At 51.9% G+C, this 21,385-nt stretch overlaps 1 protein-coding gene across 17 annotated transcripts in view; it reads left to right on the top strand.

The window, feature by feature from the left end:
• CLUAP1 (clusterin associated protein 1) overlaps window positions 1-21,385 on the top strand; it is a 44,711-nt gene that overhangs the window by 1,418 nt on the left and 21,908 nt on the right. For 4 of the 17 annotated variants that reach the window (XM_070064019.1, XM_070064014.1, XM_051836257.2 and 1 more), the window contains exons 2-8: window positions 1,222-1,333; window positions 3,462-3,546; window positions 5,560-5,739; window positions 9,922-10,017; window positions 13,556-13,639; window positions 16,208-16,341; window positions 20,696-20,837. In XM_070064019.1, the coding sequence (XP_069920120.1) occupies window positions 1,233-1,333; window positions 3,462-3,546; window positions 5,560-5,739; window positions 9,922-10,017; window positions 13,556-13,639; window positions 16,208-16,341; window positions 20,696-20,837 (822 nt within the window). In that variant the 5' untranslated portion in view covers window positions 1,222-1,232. Of the gene's footprint in view, window positions 1-118; window positions 316-1,221; window positions 1,334-3,461; window positions 3,547-5,559; window positions 5,740-9,921; window positions 10,018-13,555; window positions 13,640-16,207; window positions 16,342-20,695; window positions 20,842-21,385 lie in introns of all 17 variants that reach the window. The other 13 variants (XM_070064021.1, XM_070064013.1, XM_051836260.2 and 10 more) reach the window with 7 other exon arrangements.

The raw sequence follows: 21,385 nt of genomic DNA, 5'->3' as shown, positions 1-21,385 counted from the left end.
GATTTTGTCACCGAGCAGTGCCGCCGTCCCGCTTTTTAGAGGTTCACGTAACGGCGTCCGCCTTGTTAAGCAAGTTCGCGCCTCCTTCGGCTCTGTTAGGAATTCCTCTTTTCTGCAGTGCAGATGTCCGGAGGCCACTTCCGCCCGCCCGCCCGCCCGCCGTGGCGAGACTCGCAGCCTCTGAGGTTGGCAGTTCTCGGTGACGACCAGCTACCAGATGGCCGTCTCCTCCCGCGTAGCCTTGTGAGAGGTCCCGCTCTGCTAGGGGGTGTCGATTTGCCCTTAAGTGAATGCCATGCGACTCCGTGGTGCGTGGTAAGGGGCTTGCTCGAATTAGGCTCCTCTTTGACACTACTGCAGCAGAACTAGCAGCACGCGGTGACCGCCGTGTGGTGGGAGGAAGCGTCTAGGCAGCACCTGAGTGGTGGAGGCCGCCGCTGTTTGCTGTTGCTCCATGCACACTGCCCCCAGAAGGAGTCCCTTGCTGCTTTGCTCTTTGCCTGCTCTGACCTTCTCTGCCGTGGTCTGAAAGCTGACCTAACCTCCGGTGCCCTCGTGGGCTATGTGAATTTTGAACGTCGTCTTCCCGGAGAGAAGGGAGAGACAGTCCCTAGTGAGGAAGCTCAGTTTTGGCACATGTGGGAACTCAAAAATGTTTGTTGTGTTCGTTTCCAAGTCCTGCTTTCTTCAGAGCACTGCAGGTTTTCATGAGGGGACTCCAGCTGACACTGCCAGTGCTCCTGTTACTGCTCCTGAATCTGTTTTATAATAAACCAAATATTGCTGTATAGATCACATACCATCTTAATATTTCTCTGAAAGCAAGGTAGCTAATCTTTAAAATTTGTGTATTAAAGTCCCCATATATGTTTGTTAAAAAAAAAAAGTGAACTTTAATTTTCCCTTCCCAAACATCCACTATTAGCATGTTAAAATAATTTATAAGGCCAGGCATTTCTTGGTTTGAGTGGTAGGAGAAAGATAGCAAAGAGAAATTCACAGCTAATCTGTAAACCTCATTGTCCCACGTCATCATCACTTCGCTCATTGAACTTAAAGATGTAGAAGATTGGGTATTTTAAGTGTTACCTCCTTTTTATTATAAGCATTGATAAGCAGGCCCTAAAGCTCTCAGTAGACGGGAGTAGGAGAGAAAGCAGGAGCAGGGTGAGTAGTTGTGGTTTGATGGGAAACTGGCTGATTTATCTTTTCTTTGGGCAGATTTCACAGAGATGATGAGAGCCCTGGGGTATCCACGGCATATTTCTATGGAAAATTTCCGCACCCCCAATTTTGGCCTTGTGTCCGAAGTGCTTCTTTGGCTTGTGAAAAGGTTTGAACTGCAGCTTTTCTGGTTTCTAAGATGGAATACTAGCTTTTATTTATTGGAAACCTAGAAATAAAACGTTGTGATGCCAAAGAAATATTTCTGTTTGACAGACTCAGTTGTGACGTAGAAGTCATCTGTGTTGGGGCAGGCGTGGAGCCATCAAGACGTCTGCGTCCCACATCAGAGCGCCAGGGTTTCCCTCAGCTCCTGCCCCTGACTGCAGCTCTCTGCAGATGCATGCTCTGGGAGACGGCAGTGCTGGCTCACGTAGATGGGTTCCTGCCACCAGCATGACAGTCCGGGCGGGAGTTCCCTGCTCCTGGCCAAGGTGGACTTCTGGGAAGTGAAGCAGCAGACGGGGACACACCCTCTGCTTTGTCTCTGTGGCTGTCTCTTTCTCACTGCCTCTCAAATAAATAAACAAACAAACATTTTTTTAAAACTTGGCTAAATTAAAAGTATGCCACGAGGGGTGTTTGGCACAGTAAAGTGGCCACTTGAGATAACCGTATGCCGTATTGCAGTGCCTGGTTCAGGTCCCAGCGCCTCCACTTCCCAGCCCGGCTTCCTGCTCATGTGCTTCCCTGAGGCAGCAGATGATGGCTCAACTGCCTGTGTCCCTGCCACTCAGGTGGGAGACCCAGACTGGGTTCTGGGCTCCTGGCTGTTCTGGGTATCTGGGGAGTCACCCAGTAGATGAAGATCTCTCTCTCTCTCTCTCTCAAATGAGATGAAGAAAAAGCAAGAGTTTGAAAAATTATGCTGTGGGAGAGTGGGATGAACCGGGCAGTGGTGAAGAGAGAAAATTCTCAGCCAAGGCCGGCGCTGCGGCTCACTAGGCTAATCCTCCGCCTGCGGCGCCGGCACCCCGGGTTCTAGTCCCGGTCGGGGCGCCAGATTCTGTCCCGGTTGCCCCTCTTCCAGGCCAGCTCTCTGCTGTGGCCAGGGAGTGCAGTGGAGGATGGCCCAAGTGCTTGGGCCCTGCACCCCATGGGAGACCAGGAGAAGCACCTGGCTCCTGGCTTCGGATCAGTGCAATAGGCTGGCCGCAGCACGGCGGCCATTGGAGGGTGAACCAATGGCAAAGGAAGACCTTTCTCTCTCTCTCTCTCTCTCTCTCTCTCTCACTCTCACTGTCCACTCTGTCAAAAAAAAAAAAAAAAATTCTCAGCCAAGTGCTGGTGCAGACCTCTCTTGGCCCTAATACCGAGTGCCTGAGACCTTCCTGCACACTCTGATGAGTGCCCTACATTATATATAATTTAAATTTCTCTGTGTGTGATAAAACTCACAGACTTCCTGGTTGACAGTTTTCCTGTTAAGAACCCAACAGTAAATACTTTACATGTTGCTTCACATAAAATTCAGATGGTGTAGTATGTCTGGCACGTACTCTCCTTTGTTCTTATAATGTAGACCCATCCTTGGCTTGCCAGCTGGACAGAATCACGTCAAGGGCTATGGTCTGCTAACCCTGATGAATTATCAATAATTAGAAGAAGTAGCTTCAACTCTGCAGCTTCTCAAAGCTAACTATTTAGACCTTACATTTCACAAAACTGTACGGTCTGAGACAGGTTTAATTTTGTAAGCTTAGCCCCACATTTGATTTTTGAAATCCATTAAACCTGTTCTTTTTAGACTTTATATATTTGAGAGTCAGAGTTACAGAGAAAGAGAGGGAGCCACAGAGAGAGGTCTTCCATCTGCTGGTTCACTTCCCAAATGGCCACAATGGCCACAGTTGGACCAATCCGAAGCCAGGAGCCAGGAGCTGCTTCTGTGTCCCCCACATGGGTGGAGGGACCCAAACATTTGGGCCATTTTCTGCTCTCCCAAGCCATAGCAGAGAGCTGGATGGGAAGTGGAGCAGCTGAGCTCAAACTAGCACTCCTATGGGATGCTGACAACACAGGCAGAAGCTTAACCTACTACACCACAGCGCCAGCCCCTAAACCTGTCCTTAGGTAGGGCTTTGTCCCTGTGGTTTTCCATGTTGCTCTTAAGGTTTCTGAGTCTTACCTTAGCTGGGACTTGGAGAGCCTCTTGTGGGAGCTCCGTCGTCCCCTGGGTGCCGTCTCTCTGTAGCATGCTTCTGCTGGACTCACTGTGTTTCTTCTCTCTCTGACAGGTATGAACCTCAGACTGACATCCCTTCTGACATAGACACTGAACAGGACCGCGTTTTCTTCATTAAGGCAATTGCCCAGTTCATGGTTAGTTGATAGTTTTTTGTTTCCAAAGATTTATTTTATTTATTTGAAAGGCAGAGTGACAGAGAGGGAGAGACAGAAACAGAGAGAACTTCGACCCTCTGGTTCACTCCCCAGCTGTCCACAGCTATTGCAGCCATTGTGGGGAGTGAACCAGCGGATGGAAGATCTGTCTCTACTCTCCCTCTCTGTCACTCTGCCTTTCAAATAATTAAAAAAAATATTTTTTGGCTGGCGCCACGGCTCGCTTGGCTAATCCTCTGCCTGCGGTGCTGGTACCCCAGGTTCTAGTCCCGGTTGCTCCTCTTCCAGTCCAGCTCTCTGCTGTGGCCCAGGAGTGCAGAGGAGGATGGCCCAAGTGCTTGGGCCCTGCACCAGCATGGGAGACCAGGAGGAAGCACCTGGCTCCTGGCTTCAGATCGGTGCAGCACGCTGGCCGTAGCAGCCATCTGTGGGGTGACCCAACGGAAGGAAGACCTTTCTCTCTCTCTCTCTCTCTCTCTCACTCTCACTCTCTCACTGTCTAATTTTGCCTGTCAAAAAAAATTTTTTTTAAAAAACATGAAGTAATAAAGATTTCCTATACTCTGCCTTCAGCCCAGCTGCCTTCCCCACAACCACTATGCTGTTCACATTTCTCCTGAAGTCCCTGTATCCATGCACGGTTTCCATGCTGCGCATTCACATGACCTTTCAGATGCACCCTCAGATGCATGGATCACAAACATTTTTGCCCCAAAATAAACTTACCTTTTAATGTTACTTTCCACCAACTATTTGAAATACCCTCATGTAAGCAAATTAGAATATATTAGTTTTTTTTTCCTTTCTGCTGTACAAACGATAGCATAGCATATACCACTGGCTAGCATTTTACTTTTTTCACCTAATAGTGTGTTTTTGGAGAACTTGCCAAGTACATACAGAATTTCCTCATTTTCACTTAGCACCAGAGTGGTGCTGGCATGCATAGATGCCGTAATTTATGTAGGTAGACATTTAAGTTGTAACCAGCTTTTCTTCTTAGGGTTTGTTTTTTTAAAAAAAACTTGTGCTTTTTGAAAGAATGCTGTAACACATAATCTGTATATACTCTGTCACTTGTGTGCGTGTAACCACAGAGCAGGTTCACAGGATTAGCATTGCCAGGTCAAAGATATATGCATTTGTAATTTTCCCGTCTTTACCAAATAGTTCTTCATCAAGATTACACCAGTTCACACACCTGCTTACAAGGTGCGAGTCACCTGAATTACCTTTTTTTATATATATTTATTTATTTATTTGAAAGGCAGAGGAGACACAGATCGTCCATCTGCTGGTTCACTCCTCAAAATGGCTGCAACGGCCGAGGAGCCAGGAGCCAGGAGCTTCAGGTGGCCAGGAGCTTCATCCAGGTCTTGCATGTGGGTGCAGGGGCCCAAATACTTGGGCTATCTGCTGCTGCTTTCCTAGCACATTAGCAGGGGCTGGATCATAAGTAGAGCAACCAGGACTGGAACCAGCACCCATATGGGATGCTGGCATTGAAGGCAGCAGCTTAACCTGTTATGCCACAGCGCTGGCCCCTTGAATTACTTTTTATTCCATTAGATTATATCCTACTTGTTGGCAGAGACCTTTTCTTTTAGATTTTTTAATCTTCTTTGAAAGGCAGAGATAGAGGGAGAGAAAAAGAGATATCTATTTGATGGTTCACTCCCCAGTGATAGATGTAGCTGGGCCAGATGAAAGCCAGGAACCAGGAGCTTCTCCTGGGTCTCCCACATGGGTACAGCGGCCCAAGTACTCGGGCCATCTTTTGCTGCTTTCCCAGGAGCATTAGCAGGGAGCTAGACTGGAAATTGGATTGAACCGGCTCCCATATGGGATGCTGGCACTACAGGTAGAGGCTTACCCTGCTACACCACAGCGCTAGCCCCACCCGGAACAGACATTTTCAAATTACCTACATGGGTTTGCCTTAGACATTACGTGGAAGGGACCTTAGACTTTTTCTTTTTTGTCTAAAAATAGGCTACTAAGGCGCATATAAAACTCAACACAAAGAAGCTTTACCAGGCCGATGGGTATGCAGTGAAGGAGTTGCTGAAGGTTACGTCCGTGCTTTATAATGCTATGAAGACGAAAGGGATGGAGGGCTCTAAGCCAGGAGAGGAAGACGTCAGCAAGTTCAAGTTTGATCTTGCCTCCAAGGTGAGGGCGACGGAAGGCTTGCGTGGACGGACAGAAGATTCCTTCCTCCGCCTCTTCCTCAGGGCACCGCCGCTTCTTCCTGTGGTCTGAGGGCCGCTTGCCAGCTAGAGCCGTCAGCGTTTATACAGAAGCGCGGCTGCAGGGATGAACGCGATTACTGAAGGCCTGGTGTTTCCAGCCAGGCGTGGGCGGAGGGGACTGGGTCCTGTGTCCCCAGTGCTCTGCGGGGGCGGCAGGCTGAGCAGTGGTGCTGAGTGTGCGTGCACAAGTCCGGCAGCGTCAGAGCCGTGGCGAGCGGCGAGGCAGTGCTGGGCGCTCCGGAGGGCTGGGGCCCCGGTGGCGTTCAGCAGAGATCTGAGGGGGCGCAGTGGGCCGTGCAGGCGGGTGGGGCTGAGCAGTCCGTGCTGAGAATTGCTCTGTAGTTCTGAGGAAGAGCAAGGGAGCTGTGTGATGAGGGCCAGAAGGGAAGGCCGTGGCAGGCCTTCGGCACCTGGAAAGCCTTGGACTTACTCTGAAGACAGACGTACGTGCCTGGAATCCCTACTGAAAGCCGCACTGCGGCCGCCTGGTTTGCTGTCAGACCATGGGAGGAGGCCGTTTAGGAAGCAGCAGATGCCAGGGACTCTGGGCAGAGAGGGCGTGGGGAGGCCGAGGGCAGGAGCTGTCTGGTGTGGAGGCGCGGAGGCCACAGGCAAAGTGAAGGCTCCGTCGCTGGGCACTTGCCATAATGGTGAGTCGGGTGGGTGTGTGCAGACACGGAGGCCTGTCTGTCGAAGGAGCTGCTAGCCGGAGGCCAAAGCAGGTGTGTTGTTTTTTTTTTAAGATTTATTATTTATTTACTTGAAAGGCAGAGTTACAAAGAAGAAGAGGCAGAGAGAGAGAGACAGAGATCTTCCATCCACTGGTTCACTCCCCAGATGGCCTGTCTGAAGCCAGGAGCTTCTCCTGGGTCTCCCACGCAGGTGCAGGGGCCCAAGCACTTGGGCCACTGCTTTCCCAGGCCAGAGCAGAGAGCTGGATTGGAAGTGGAGCAGCTGGGACTTGAACTGGCGCCCATATGGATGCCGGCGCTGCAGGTGGCAGCTTTACCTGCTATGCCACAGCCCTGGTCCCTGTAGTAGTTTTTGTCCTGTGAGGTGCAGGGAAGCACTGGGAGTGGAAAAGCCCTGGCTGCAGAACTGGGATCAGGAAGGGGTCTTCAAGGCTGCCCCGCCCATCTGGAGACCTCAGTGCGTAGCTCAGGTCTAAGGTACCTTGCCAGGAGTACATCCGCTGGTTCGCTCCCCAAGTGGCCGCAGCAGTGGAGCTGGGCCAATCCAAAGCCAGGGGCCAGGAGCTTCTTCTGGGTCTCCAACATGGATGCAGGGGCCCAAGCATTTGGGCCATCTTCCACTGCTTTCCCAGGCCATAAGCAGGGAGCCAGATGGGAAGTGGAGCAGCTGGTACCTGAACAGGCACTCGTATGGGATGCCAGACCCATAGGTGGTGGCTTAGCCTGCTACGTCACAGTGCCAGCCCTGGAACCTGAGTTCTTTTTTTTTTTTTTAATTTTTTGACAGGCAGAGTGGACAGTGAGAGAGAGACGGAGAGAAAGGTCCTACTTTGCCATTGGTTCACCCTCCAATGGCCGCCGCGGCCAGCGCGCTGTGGCCGGTGCACCATGCTGATCCGATGGCAGGAGCCAGGTGCTTCTCCTGGTCTCCCATGGGGTGCAGGGCCCAAGCACTTGGGCCATCCTCCACTGCACTCCCTGGCCACAACAGAGAGCTGGCCTGGAAGAGGGGCAACCGGGACAGAATCCGGTGCCCCGACCAGGACTAGAACCCGGTGTGCCGGCGCCGCAAGGCGGAGGATTAGCCTAGTGAGCCGCGGCGCCAGTGGAACCTGAGTTCTTGACATGGCTATCATCGGAGGCTACGGTACCCTAGCTGGGCCCTTGTTGTGTGGAGATGGCAGCTTCGCCCATGAGGGATGACGGGTAAATCTTGTAATCACCTGATGTTGGGTGTGAGCGCCAGGCTCTCACTGGAGTAATTAGCCATACGAAGGAGTGGGGGACGCCCAGCCCTTATGAGGCCTGTGAAGTCATTTGATCTGGCCCTGCCAAGGCAAGAGCAGGCAGGACTCATACTTCAATAAATCTATAGCAGGCTAATTTGTACTTGATAATTTAAAAAATTTTTTTAGATTTATTTATTTATTTTACTTGAAAGTCAGTTACATAGAGAAGTAGAGGCAGAGAGAGAGAGAGAGGGGTGCAGAGGCCCAAGAACTTGGGCCATGTTCTGCTGCTTTCCCAGGGCATAGCAGAGAGTTGGATTGGAAGTTGAGTAGCCAGGACTCGAACCAGCACCCATAAGGGATACTGGCACTGCAAGTGGTGGCTTCACCTGCTATGCCACAGCAGAGGCCCCCGATTTATTTATTTATTTATTTGAAAGTTGGAGTTACACAAAGGGAGAAGGAGAGGCAGAGAGAGAAAGAGGTCTTGCATCCACTGGTTCACTCCCCAGACGGCTGCAATGGTTGGAGCTGCGCCAATCCAAAGCCAGAAGCCAGGAACTTCTTCCGGTTCTCCCATGTGTGTGCAGGGGCCCAAGGACTTGGCCCATCTTCTGCTTCTTTCTCAGGCCATACAGAGAGCTGGATCGGAAGTGGAGCAGGCGGACTTGGCCCATCTTCTGCTTCTTTCTCAGGCCATACAGAGAGCTGGATCGGAAGTGGAGCAGGCGGACTTGAACCAGCGCCCATATGGGATGCCAGCACTACAGGCCAGGGTGTTAACCTGCTGTGCCACAGCCGGCCCCTGTAATTGATAATTTTGTATGGCTCACGAGTGATGTTATGTATGTCCAGACAGGCCTTGGCAGGAAGAACGTGTTCCCTGTCTCTGGGCTGGAGGTCAGGACGTCTGCAGGCAGATCAGGGCATGGGTGGGGCTCAGTACACGAGGGGCCACAAGGTGGCTCCGCAGCACTCCGTGGGCATGTTCCGTCTGAGCCTTGCTGGACGGAGCTGCTGCCTGCTGTCAATGCACCACCAAGGAACTGAGCGCTGACGTCTGTAGCGTTTTAGATCTAAATGTGGACGTGGCCAGGAGTGGCTGCTGGGTACTGTGGTGGCTGCGGCTCTCAGGTTTGCAGTGTGAGCCCCTGAGAGGATAAGGTTGTTGACTGAAATAGGAGTCAGGCCAGGGAGACGGAGCTGGGTCCTGGGCGGGGTGCACTGTGATGCTCATGGCAGTGGGGAGGCGGAGCAGAGGCTGCGGTGAGCTGGTGTGTGGGAGGCATCAGCGCCTTGATGGGGAAGCCGTGAGGTAGAGGAGTGTGACGGAGCTGTGACCTGCTCCACTGCTGAGAGTGGGCAAAGAGGAGAGTGCTGCAGAGGCGAGGGGGGAAAGCCGGGGCTAGGGAGCGTCTTGGGGCCGGGCGGGGGGGAAGCTGGAGCTGGGGGCTAAGGAGATGAGAAGGAAGCTGCCGTGAAGGGAGAGTTGCCGCTGGATTGGATGGAGGGAATTAGTGGGCGGGGCGGGGCGGGGCACAGTTCTGTTTTGGCTCTTTGCAAAGGTGGGCACGTTCAAGGAGGAGTGGGAGTGGCACGTCCTGAGAAGGCTGTGCGCAGGGCCAGGTCCAGAGTCGCCATCTTGCTGCAGTAGCTCCCCCCGTGCGAGCCTGGGCTGCCTGGCGGTGCTGAGTGGTTGCCCCACGGCCTCACAGCAGCCCCGTGAGGAGAGGGAGAGGAAGCTAACAAGAGACCTCCGGGGTGCTGCCGTCAGGCGTATGCCCTCAGTTTGCCCTGTCCTTTGGTCACCCCACCACTTTTGGGGGGCTTACTGTGACCTCAAATAGGAAGCATGTCTGCTTTCTCCCTCCTTCAAAAAGTTTATGGAAAATTGACATCACCTTTTCAGTCCTCTTTCCACTCTGAAGACTCCCTGTACCTCCTGGGCGTGGATCCAGCTTGCCTTGACGTTGGATTCTCTGTCGGGGGTCCTGGAAGTGGCCCCACTCGTGCTCGGCTCAGTGTATTCTGAGCAGCCATCCTGGGGCGCTCTTCTGTGCCTGGTGGACATGCGCCCTGTGAGCCAGCATCCACTCGCAGGTGGCAGTTGTGCTAACAGACTGGTTGTGACTGTCCTTTGGGATCCCTCACTGAGGCTTGTGTTTGGCATTTCCCTTCCAGGTGGCAGACTTGAAAGCAGCCAGGCAGCTTGCTTCTGAAATCACCTCCAGAGGAGCGTCTCTGTACGACTTGCTGGGCAAGGAGGTCGAGCTCAGGGTGAGCAGCGCTGAGCGGCTTCCGTCGCCGGGCACAGCTCCTCGTCGCTTCTGTTTCTCCCTTTTCAGCTCCCTTGGTTTCCTTCGCGCGTGTGTGATTACATACTACGTGGGAGACTGGTATAGTCCTGCCGCTGGCACGCACTGGTCGGGGGTGGCGGGTCCGGGCGTGTGGCTGCGCCCGTGCCACCTGTGCTGCCCCTGGTGCTTTTCCTCATGACCTCCTCGGCCTCAGCCTCCTCCTTGACAGATGCCCAGCTGAGCCCATGCACCCAGCCCTTGCTGCCCAGTGGTCTCACCTGGGGATCTTTAAGTACTCCTGAAGCCTGACTTTGGTTGTCGTTGGTGTGACCTGGGCATTGGGAGTTTCAGAAGTCTCTGGACAGCAAAGTCTGGGATCAGTGATTGGCAGCGCTCCCAGTGAGCCGCAGTGGATACGACCTTGGAAGCTGGGCTGCAGTCCTTATTCTGTCCGCTGCCGTTAAGCAGCTGTTGAGGAGTGGGTTCTCCACTGCTGAGTGTTAGACCCCTACCAGTGGTCGGCCGGTCTGGGCCAGAGAACCCGGCATCAGGATTTAAACGTCTCCAGGTGATTCCAGCAAACAGCGGAGTTTGGGAATCACAATTTAGGAAGAAACGGAGTAATGCCGAGTCCTTACCTGTGAGACCGATGGCACTGGAGCCTGCAGTCTGGGACTGACATGAAGCTTTTCCCTCACTTGCCCTCGGGTGTGCCGCCATTGCCCGTGACCTCTCGGTGTTGCCGGGGTTCTGGCAGCTCTGGTACAGGGCGATGTTTTCCTCCTGCCCCAGAAACACTGAAAGAGGAAGTCTGGGTGCCAGGTCACCACACCTCCTCATCCTGTGTTGGCCTCATGGTTGCCACCTCGTGAAGTGTGGTTGGCAGAACCAAGGTGCCGCTGAAGTCCATGAGCTGATGCAGGTGACTAGTGAGGCGAGGCGGGGCTTTCCGTGGTTTCTGTTTATAGTGCAGTAGTGTATTGTGGGTATGCATGTTCCTAAGAGACCGGAGATAGGAGGGAGACACTTGCGCCCTGTCAGTGGAGCCAAGGCGTCCTGTGAGGCTTCCCAGCAGCCCCGGGGATCTCTGAAGGGAGCACCTCTCAAGTCTGGGTACAGGCACGGTCGGAGGCGGAGCCAGCCCAGGGTCTGAGTTCATGGGCTCAGTAAGCAGTTTCTGAGTAGCAGCAGCCAAGGCAAGCAGCGAGCTCTCCCCCTTTGGGTAGAGGGCAGTCCCTGCTTGCAGTGTTTCCCAGTGGGGAGATGAGCTGAGCCCCTCAGTAAAGGAAGCCTAAGACCGAGTTTGGTGGAGTGCCCAGGAACCGTGTCTTAGTCGCGTGGGCTGCTGCGTGGCATCCACTAACCTGGGGGTGTATGAACAACACATGTTTGTTCCTCACTGTTCTGGAGAGTGGAGATTCTGCATCAGCACCCCAGCAGACTTGATACCTGGCGAGAGTGCTCCTCTTGTGCGGGGCCTTCCTGCTGCTGCTCACGTGCAAGAAGGGGCACAGAAGCTCGTGAGGGTCCCTTACCAGGGCACTACCCTGTTCCTCAGTGTACCACCCTCAGGACCTCACCTCCTGGTACCATCACAGTGTGAGTTAGGGTTTCAGCACGGGGACTGGGGAGGTGTAGCAAACTTTGTAGCTCAGCCTCGTGAGGTACCCAGGACTGCCATTAGTCACAGATGCCTGCCTTGATCAGCTAACGGTTAAAGCCAGGGTTGGGCCAAGGTGACCGTTCTCACGCTGCACTTGCCAATGATAGGCTCCGGAGAGTGACTTAGTCACCAGAAAGGCCGTGGAGGCCGGCAGGGCTGCAGGCAGCAGGTGCAGGTGCAGGTGCAGAAGCAGTGTGTGACAGAGGGGAACAGTGAGGGGCTGAGACAGCAGGTGCAGGTGCAGGTGTGAGAGAGAGAGAGGGGACAGTGAGGGGCTGAGACAGCAGGTGCAGGTGTGAGAGAGAGAGAGGGGACAGTGAGGGGCTGAGACAGCAGGTGCAGAAGCAGGTGTGAGAGAGAGAGAGGGGACAGTGAGGGGCTGAGACAGCAGGTGCAGGTGCAGGTGTGAGAGAGAGAGGGGACAGTGAGGGGCTGAGACAGCAGGTGCAGGTGCAGGTGTGAGAGAGAGAGAGGGGACAGTGAGGGGCTGAGACAGCAGGTGCAGAAGCAGGTGTGAGAGAGAGAGAGGACAGTGAGGGGCTGAGACAGCAGGTGCAGGTGCAGGTGTGAGAGAGAGAGAGGGGACAGTGAGGGGCTGAGACAGCAGGTGCAGAAGCAGGTGTGAGAGAGAGAGGGGACAGTGAGGGGCTGAGACAGCAGGTGCAGGTGCAGGTGAGAGAGAGAGAGGGGACAGTGAGGGGCTGAGACAGCAGGTGCAGGTGCAGGTGAGAGAGAGAGAGGGGACAGTGAGGGGCTGAGACAGCAGGTGCAGGTGCAGGTGAGAGAGAGAGAGGGGACAGTGAGGGACTGAGACAGCAGGTGCAGGTGAGAGAGAGAGAGGGGACAGTGAGGGGCTGAGACAGCAGGTGCAGGTGCAGGTGTGAGAGAGAGAGGGGACAGTGAGGGGCTGACAGCAGGAGCAGGTGTGAGAGAGAGAGAGGGGACAGTGAGGGGCTGAGACAGCAGGTGCAGGTGCAGGTGTGAGAGAGAGAGGGGACAGTGAGGGGCTGAGACAGCAGGTGCAGGAGCAGGAGCAGGTGTGAGAGAGAGAGAGGGGACAGTGAGGGGCTGAGACAGCAGGTGCAGGTGTGAGAGAGAGAGGGGACAGTGAGGGGCTGAGACAGCAGGTGCAGGTGTGAGAGAGAGAGAGGGGACAGTGAGGGGCTGAGACAGCAGGTGCAGGTGCAGGTGTGAGAGAGAGAGAGGGGACAGTGAGGGGCTGAGACAGCAGGAGCAGGTGTGAGAGAGAGAGAGAGGGGACAGTGAGGGGCTGAGACAGCAGGTGCAGGTGAGAGAGAGAGGGGACAGTGAGGGGCTGACAGCAGGTGCAGGAGCAGGTGTGAGAGAGAGAGGGGACAGTGAGGGGCTGAGACAGCAGGTGCAGGTGCAGGTGTGAGAGAGAGAGGGGACAGTGAGGGGCTGAGACAGCAGGTGCAGGAGCAGGAGCAAGTGTGAGAGAGAGAGGGGACAGTGAGGGGCTGAGACAGCAGGTGCAGGTGCAGGTGTGAGAGAGAGAGGGGACAGTGAGGGGCTGAGACAGCAGGTGCAGGTGCAGGAGCAGGTGTGAGAGAGAGAGGGGACAGTGAGGGGCTGAGACAGCAGGTGCAGGTGTGAGAGAGAGAGGGGAACGGTGCTGAGTTTACGTTCACTCACGGAGTTAGAGACATGTCCAGGAAGGCACTCGGATCCCAGAGGGCATTTGAGGGAGGAGACGCTGGGGGTGTTTGGCATCAGAGACCCACGTTCTAGTGAAACTTGTGAGAATCATTCCATTAGTCATGTCTAGATCTAAAAATGCTGGGTTTGAAACAATTTTTGTGAAAATATACGGAGATTATTTTATTGTTTCTCCTAGGAACTGAGAACAGAAGCCATTGCAAGACCTCTGGAAATCAATGAGACTGAAAAAGTGATGAGAATTGCAATAAAAGAGATCTTGGTAAGATTACTCTCCTTTTATTTATTCGAAAGGCAGAGTTAGAGAAAGGGAGAGACAGAGAGAGAGATCTTCCATCCACTGCTTCACTCCCCAAATGGCTGTAGCCATCAGGGCTTTGCTAGGCTGAAGCCAGGCGCCAGGAGCCTCATCTGGGTCTCCCTTGTGGGTGCAGAGGCCCAAGGACTTAGGACATCTGCTGCTGCTGCTCTCCCAGGCCATTAGCAGGGAGCTGGACTTCAGATTGGCACTGCTCTGGCCACTGCAGCCATCTGTAGCAAACCAGCAGACGGAGGAACTCTGTCTGCCTCTGCCTCTCTAACTCTGCCTTTCAAATAAATAAAGAGATTTCTTTTTAAAAGGGAGCTGGATTGGAAGTGGAGCAGTTGTGAGTTGAACAAGCACTCATATGGGATGCTGGCATTGCAAAAGGTAGCTTAATGTGCTGTGCCACAACACCAGCCCCTATTTATATTTTTATGCTTGGGACTCAAAATACCAATTTCCTACCTGTGCAATATGTAGCAAACTAGACCTGGTAACAAGAAATGTATTAGTGGGGAAATGCAGAATTTAGAGAATGTTTAAGGTTACCTGACTTGTTTTCTGCTGTTGTTTTTTTTTCCTCATTATAACTAATAGTTTCTCAAAAATTATTTTATTTATTTGAAAGTCAGAGAGAGAAGGAGAGGCAGAGAGAGCTTCCGTTGGTTCACTCCTCAAATGACTGCAACAGCCAGAGCTGAGCTGATCCAAAGCCAGGAGCCAGGAGCTTCTTCCTGGTCTCCCATGCAGGTGCAGGGGCCGAAGCACTTGGACCATCCTCCACTGCCCTCCCAGGCCACAGCAGAGCTGGACTGGAAGAGGAGCAACTGGGACTAGAACCCGGCACCCATATGGGATGCCGGTGCCGCAGGTGGAGGATTAACCAAGTGAGCCACAGCACTGGTCCCAGCACTAACATGTTAATAGTAATACACCCCAGAGGCTTGTACTGTGGGGCAGTGGGTTAAAGCCCCATCCCATAGGGTGCCGGTTCGAGTCCTGGGTGCTCCTATTCTGATCCAGCTCTCTGCTATGGCCTGGGAAAGCAGTAGAAGATGGCCCAAGTCCTTAGGCCCCTGCACCTGCGTGGGAGACCTGGAAGAAGCTCCTGGCTCCTGGTATCAAATCAGCTCAGCTCTGGCCGTTGTAGTCATTTGGAGAGTGAACCAGCGGACTGAAGTCATCTCTCTCTCTTCTGGCTCTACCTCTCTCTAACTGTTTTTCAAATAAATAAAATAATTCTTAAAAAAAAAAAAAAGAGTAGAACACCCCAAAGAGGGCACAGTTAATTTCTTGGAGGACACCTCTTAAGTAATCTCGCTGTTGGGAAATACCTGTGATACTTAGAATGAGTTAGGAAGTATACGTCATTTATTTCAGAAAACCAGGAAGAATGTTTGTACTTACACATTGATCTCTGTCATGTGATGAACAGCTGTCTTTAAAAGATCATTTGTATTTTTAAGGTCAAATCAATCAAAATGGGTTTTAATCTGAGTCAGAGAAATAGTTGCCTTTGACTTGAGCTGTTCAGAAAGAAGGCTGCCTTTGCTGCCGCGAGGGTGAGCACTTGTCCCCACCGCAGCCTCTGGGCAGTGGTGGGTGCTTCGTGGCACGGCTTTCTCAGCAGTGGCCAGTGATGGTCAGACCAAAGCAGTGAAACAGCACGTTGCCTTGTGGACCTGCAGGTCAACAGTCGGAAACCTTTGTGGGCGCTGCCACCTATGCCCTCGGGCACCTCATGCAGGGACAGAAGTCAGCACGTGGGGACGCAGTTCCATATCCAGCTGGGCTCCCAGCGCAGCAGATGGGAACTCGGAGTTCTCAGGCGCTGACCCAGCCAGCCTCCCTAACGACACCAGCGGGAAGATGCTGATGTTCGCACTGATACACTTGTTTCACGTGAGCTCTAACAGGGCACAGAGAAGTCTGTCGTTATCGGCAGTGGTCCCCTTCCTCTCTGCTCAGCCCTGCTGCCCCAGGGCACCTGTCCCACCACTGCCCAGACCCCTGTGGCCAGGCTTGGCCACTGCCTTCACTAGCAGAGTGGCTTCTGTTGCCAGCATGAGGGCAGAGGAACCTTCGCACTCAGTCCCGACAGGAGCGGGTTAGGGCTGAGCCCAGCTCATGTTTCTTTTTTGCCGTCTTGTAAGTAAAGCCACACTTTCGTGTGCATGTGTTCTGAAAGTGGATATTTCTAGCCAGGGGAGCAGTCTGAATGGTGTCAAGGGCAAGTAAGTGTTCAAAGAGAGGTGTCTCCAGTCCCCTAAAGGTGAGCTCGGCAGATCGCAGGCCTCTGTTTTGGGCTGTGTCCCCGGGCAGAAACACCCACTTTTCATGAGAAGAAGAAAAAAAAAGGATTTTTCCCTTGAGTCTCTCTGACTTCCCCCTAGAAATAGTTACGTGAGTCATTTTTGTTTGTTCGCTGCATGATGTTGATGGCTGAGTTGAAAAGCTCCCCTCTTGCAGGAGTCAGGGTGGCAGTCCTCACTGGCTCCTTGTCTCCTTGTCTCCTATCTTACACAGGTGCAAGTTCAGAAGACAAATGACCTGCTCAATAACGTTGCCTCTGATGAAGCTAATTTAGAAGCCAAAATTGAAAAAAGAAAATTAGAACTGGAAAGAAACCGGAAGCGTCTCCAGAGCCTGCAGAGTGTCAGGTATGAAGCCAGAGGACTGAGTAGAAAGAGGTCTTCGAAGTTAGAACAGTAACTGCGGTTGATAGCAGTTCATTGACTATTCCAGAAGAGCTGGTAGAGGGGATTTTGAATAGTCCTGATATAAAGAAAGGGTGAATGTCTGAGGTGACATGTATGCCATTTGCCCTGATCATGAAACATTATATACATGTAATAGACTGTCAGTGTACTGCAAAAATATGTACAATTACTATGTGTCAATTTTTAAAAAATAGTTTAAAAATAAATTGTAAGAAAGTAAGTTGGGGCTGGTGTTGGAGCATAGTATGCTAAGCCTCCACCTGTGGCACCAGTGTCCCATTTGGGCGCCATTTCATGTGTGGGCTGCACTTCTTCTGATCCAGCTCCCTGCACATGGCCTGGGAAAGCAGTAGCAGATGGCTCAAGTGCTTGGGCCCCTGCACGTTTGTGGGAGACCTGGAAGAAACTCCTGGCTTCTGACTGGCCCAACTCTTGATGGCATTTGAGGGGTGAACCAGAGGATAGAAGACCTTTCTCTGTGTCTCTCCCTCTGTCTGTAACTGTAACTCAGCCTCTCAAGTAAATAAATAAAAAAATCTTAAATAAGGCAGTTAGGGGAGGCATTTGTCCTAGCAGTTAAGACATTGGGATAAGGGGCTGGCACTGTGGTGCAGCGGGCTAAAGCTGCGGCCTGCAGCATCGGCATCCCATATGGGTTCCAGTTTGAGTCCCAGTTGCTCCACTTCCGATCCAGCTCTCTGCTATGGCCTGGGAAAGCAGTGGAAGATGGCCCAAGTCCTTGGGCCCCTACACCCATGTGGGAGACCAGGAAGACGCTCCTGGCTCCTGGTTTAAGATCAGCTCAGCTCTGGCCATTGCGGTCATTTGGGGAGTGAACCAGCAGGTAGAAGACCCCCCCCCCCCCAATCTGGATCTACCTCTCACTGCTCTCACTGTAACTCTTTCAAATAAATAAAATCAGAAAAAAAAAAAAAAGACATTGGGATAAGACACCTGCACCCCATATCTGATGGCCTGGGTTCAGTATCTATTTTGGGCTCCAGATTTGAACTTTCTGCTAGTGTAGACCCTGAGAGGCAGCAGTAATGGCTCAAGTAGTTGGATTCCTGCCACCCAGGTGAGAGACTTGGATTTAGTTCCCAGCTTCAGCCCAACCCTGGCCATTGCGGCCATCTGGGGAGTGAACCAGCAGCTAGGGGCTATCTCTCTGTCTCCATCTTTCATTATCTCTGCTTCTCAAATAAAGTGAAGGTACATTGTGGTACAGCAGGTTAAGTTACTGTTTTTGACAACAGCATCCCAGTTTGAATCCTGCCTGCTCTGCTTCTGATCCAGCTCTCTGCTGTGGCCTGGGAAAGCAGTGGAAGACGTCCCAAGGACTTGGGCCCCTGCCCCCTGGGGAGACCTGGAGGAGTTCTGGGCTCCTGGCTGACCTGGCCTAGTCCAGGCGTTGTGGCCGTTTGGGAAATGAGTCATGGATGAAGCTTCTCTCCCTTTCTCTCTGTTTTGGTCTCTCTCTCTCCCCCCTTCTCTGTCACTCTGACTTTCAAGTAAATAAATAAATGTTTTAAAAACTTGAATTAGGCCAGCGCTGCAGCTCACTAGGCTAATCCTCCACTTGCGGCGCCGGCACACCAGGTTCTAGTCCCGGTCAGGGCGCCGGATTCTGTCCCAGTTGCTCCTCTTCCAGTCCAGCTCTCTGCTGTGGCCCAAGTGCTTGGGCCCTACAACTGCATGGGAGACCAGGAGAAGCACCTGGCTCTTGGCTTCAGATCAGCGCGGTACGCCTGCCGCAGCCATTGTGGGGTAAACCAACGGAAAAGGAAGACCTTTCTCTCTGTCTCTCTCTCTCTCACTGTCCACTCTGCCTGTCAAAAAAAAAAACCCAAAAAACAAAACGAAACACCTTGAATTAAAGGAAGGACAAAGAGTGAGGGATTAGAAGGTGATACTAACTCCTCGAGCAGTGAGGAAGCCTACATAAGCCATCCATTGTTTGGGAACACGTATGTGTTGCTTGCTCCACTGAGCAGACTGCCAAACTCTTCTCTTTCTTGCTTTTAATCTGTATGGAAACTGCTTAATTCTTTAAGCTTTTTAACTTCTTGGAATGCAAGCCAAAGTAATCTAGATGTTCTCCAAAGATCTTGCCATAAATAAGTGGAGATGGAAATTTACTCCCATCTCTTAGTTTGAGTAGATTCTAGATTTTGATAACTCCTCACCGGTCAGTTCATGTTGCTAGTGACTCCACCTCGTTGGAAGTACATTTTCAGGGAATATGGATGGATCATAGTGGTACAAAACACCTAGATCAATGGAGTCTTTTGAAAAAAAAATTTATTTGTTCATTTATTTGAAAAACAGAGTGGGAGCAGGTAGGAAGATTGATCTTCTGTCCACTGGTTCACTCCCCAGTGACCACAGCAGTCAGGAGCCAGGAGCCAGGAGCTCCATCCTGGTCTCCCATATGGGTGGCAGGGGCCCAAGTACCTGTGCCATCTTCTGCCTTCCCAGGCATATCAGCAGGGAGCTCTACTGGAAGCAGTGCTCCAGTGTGGAATGCTGCTGAGGCCGCAGACAGCAGCTTGACTTGCTATACCACAACGCCGGCACCAAGTAGAGCCTTTGTAAAAATTATTTATGTATTTATTTGAGAAAGGGAGGGAGAGAGAAAGGTCTTCATCCACTGGTTCACGCCTCAAATGGCTGCAACGGCTGGAGCTGAGCCAATTGGAAGCCAGGAGCTTCTTCCGGGTCTCCTGTGCCAGTGTTGGGGCCCGGCCACTTGGGCCATCTTCCACTGCTTTCCCAGGAAATGAGCAGAGGGCTGGATCTGAAGAGGAGCAGCCAGGACATGGACCCGTGTCTACATAGAATGCTGGTACCACAGGTGGAGGCTTAGCCTACTATGCCACAGCGCCAGCCCCAGTCTGTCTGAAATCTCTGCTATGGCCTGGGAAAGCAGTTAAAGATGGTCCAAGTCCTTGGGCCCCTGCACCCATGTGGGAGACCCGAAAGAAGCTCCTTGCTTTGTATCAGCTCAGCCCTGGCCATTGTTTCCATTTGGGGAGTGAACCAGTACATGGAAGATTGACATTCATTCATTCATTCATTCATTCTCTCTCTCTCTCTCTCTCTCTCTCTCTTTGCCGTTACCTCTCTTTGAAATAAATAAAATTTAAAAAAATAAGATACACATGAATTTTATGTTTAGACTTGGGTATTATCCCAAAGAAATCTCGTTGTGTCTGCAAATATTCCAAAATTCACAGAAATCCAAAATCTGAAACACCTCTGGTCCCAAGCATTGTGGATAAGGGATAACTTGCAGTGCATATATTAGTTCAGGATTTTGAGAGGTGTGTGTGGTGTATGTTTATTTATTTATTGAAGTATAATGTATAGAAACAAAAAAGTAGTATAAAATTTCATTTATGGTAACATATTTCATCTTTAATAGAAGGTTGAATTCCTGCCTGTGTGCACAGAAATGTTTGGAAAAATGTATGTATGTCAGATACCAAGTGCTCATACCTGATGCTGGGATTCTGAGTGATTTTACTTTCAAGATTATTTCAGTTTTTTATAAAGAGCACACCTGATTTGTGATTTTATTTTATTTTATTAAAGATTTATTTATTTATTTGAGAGGCAAAATTAGAGAGGGGGAGAGAGAGAGGGAGAGAGGGACAGAGAGAGAGGGGGAGAGAGGGACAGAGGGAGAGAGAGGGAGGGAGAGAGGGGAGGGGGGAGAGAGAGAGGGAAGGAGAGACAGGGAGAGAGAGGGAGGGAGGGAGAGGAGAGGCAGAAAGAGAGGGAGGGGGGAGGGAGAGAGAGAGGGAGGAGGGAGAGGGGAGGAGGGAGGGAGAGAGAGGGAGAGAGAGGGAGAGAGAGGTCTTCCATCCTGTGGTTGCTCGCAGTGACTTAAGCTGCGCTGATCCGAAGCCAGGAGCCAGGAGTTCTTCTGGGTCTCCCATGCGGGTGCAGGGGCCCAAGCCTTTGGCCATCTTCCACTGCTTGCCCAGGTCATAGCAGAGAGTTGGATTGAAGTAGAGCAGGCGGGACTCAAACCGGCACCCATATGGGATGCCAGCACCGCAGGCGGAGGCTTTACCTGCTACACCACAGCGCTGGTCCCTTATTTGTGATTTTAAAAGAAGCACCATTTAAAGGAGAAGATAAAAAAGGAAGTGAAATTCAGGCGGTGACGGGTGGAGGCACTTTCCTAGTTAACCTGTCCGAAGAAAGCTGTGACAGAGTGGGGTTCCGGACGTGGGGGACTGCCGCGTGTCAGTAACCTTTCCCTTTTTACCTCACTTTCTCACGTTAGGCCTGCCTTTATGGATGAGTATGAGAAGATTGAGGAAGAATTGCAAAAGCAGTATGACATTTATCTCGAGAAGTTTCGCAATTTAGCTTACCTGGAACAGCAGCTTGAAGACCACCATAGGATGGAGCAGGAGAGGTTCGAGGCAAGTGCTCAGTCTCCTGTGCGGCCCCTTCCTTCTGCTGCTATTTTGTACTTGGTGACATCCGTTTGTAAATATTGTGGAAAACAAATCGAAGGATGCTTTGTTCACCCTGGTTAGTCGGAGGATTGTTTTGCTGGGCTGCCGAGTTGAGTCTGTGATGTTAGGTCATCAGGGTGTTGTGAAGCAGGAACACAAGCTGACTCCTGGGCTGTGCGGTCACACAGTCTGCTCTTGGAGGGACCCAGGCGTTTGTGCTCGCTGCCGCCATCTTGAAATTCAGAAGAACCATTCAGTGAATTTTATTATGTACCAGTCCCCACAAATTATGTGGCTAGTTTTGAGTATAGATCTGAAAACTTGCTTGGTTGGCTCACTGAAGATTTTCAAGCCGTGGTTATTGAGTCACCCAAGCCAGTTCATTGGAGACTGTTTATAAAGAGGAATGGAGGTTTCCTAACTGGAGAGTGAGTGTGTGTGATCCAGAACCCGCCCGACCAGCTGTTGCACAGGTCCTGTCAGCCCAGAGGGTTTTCCATATCCTAGCATAA

The sequence above is a fragment of the Oryctolagus cuniculus genome, chromosome 19 (genome assembly GCF_964237555.1).
Source record: "Oryctolagus cuniculus chromosome 19, mOryCun1.1, whole genome shotgun sequence".
Classification (NCBI taxonomy): domain Eukaryota; kingdom Metazoa; phylum Chordata; class Mammalia; order Lagomorpha; family Leporidae; genus Oryctolagus; species Oryctolagus cuniculus.
This window is presented reverse-complemented; position numbering and strand designations above follow the sequence as displayed.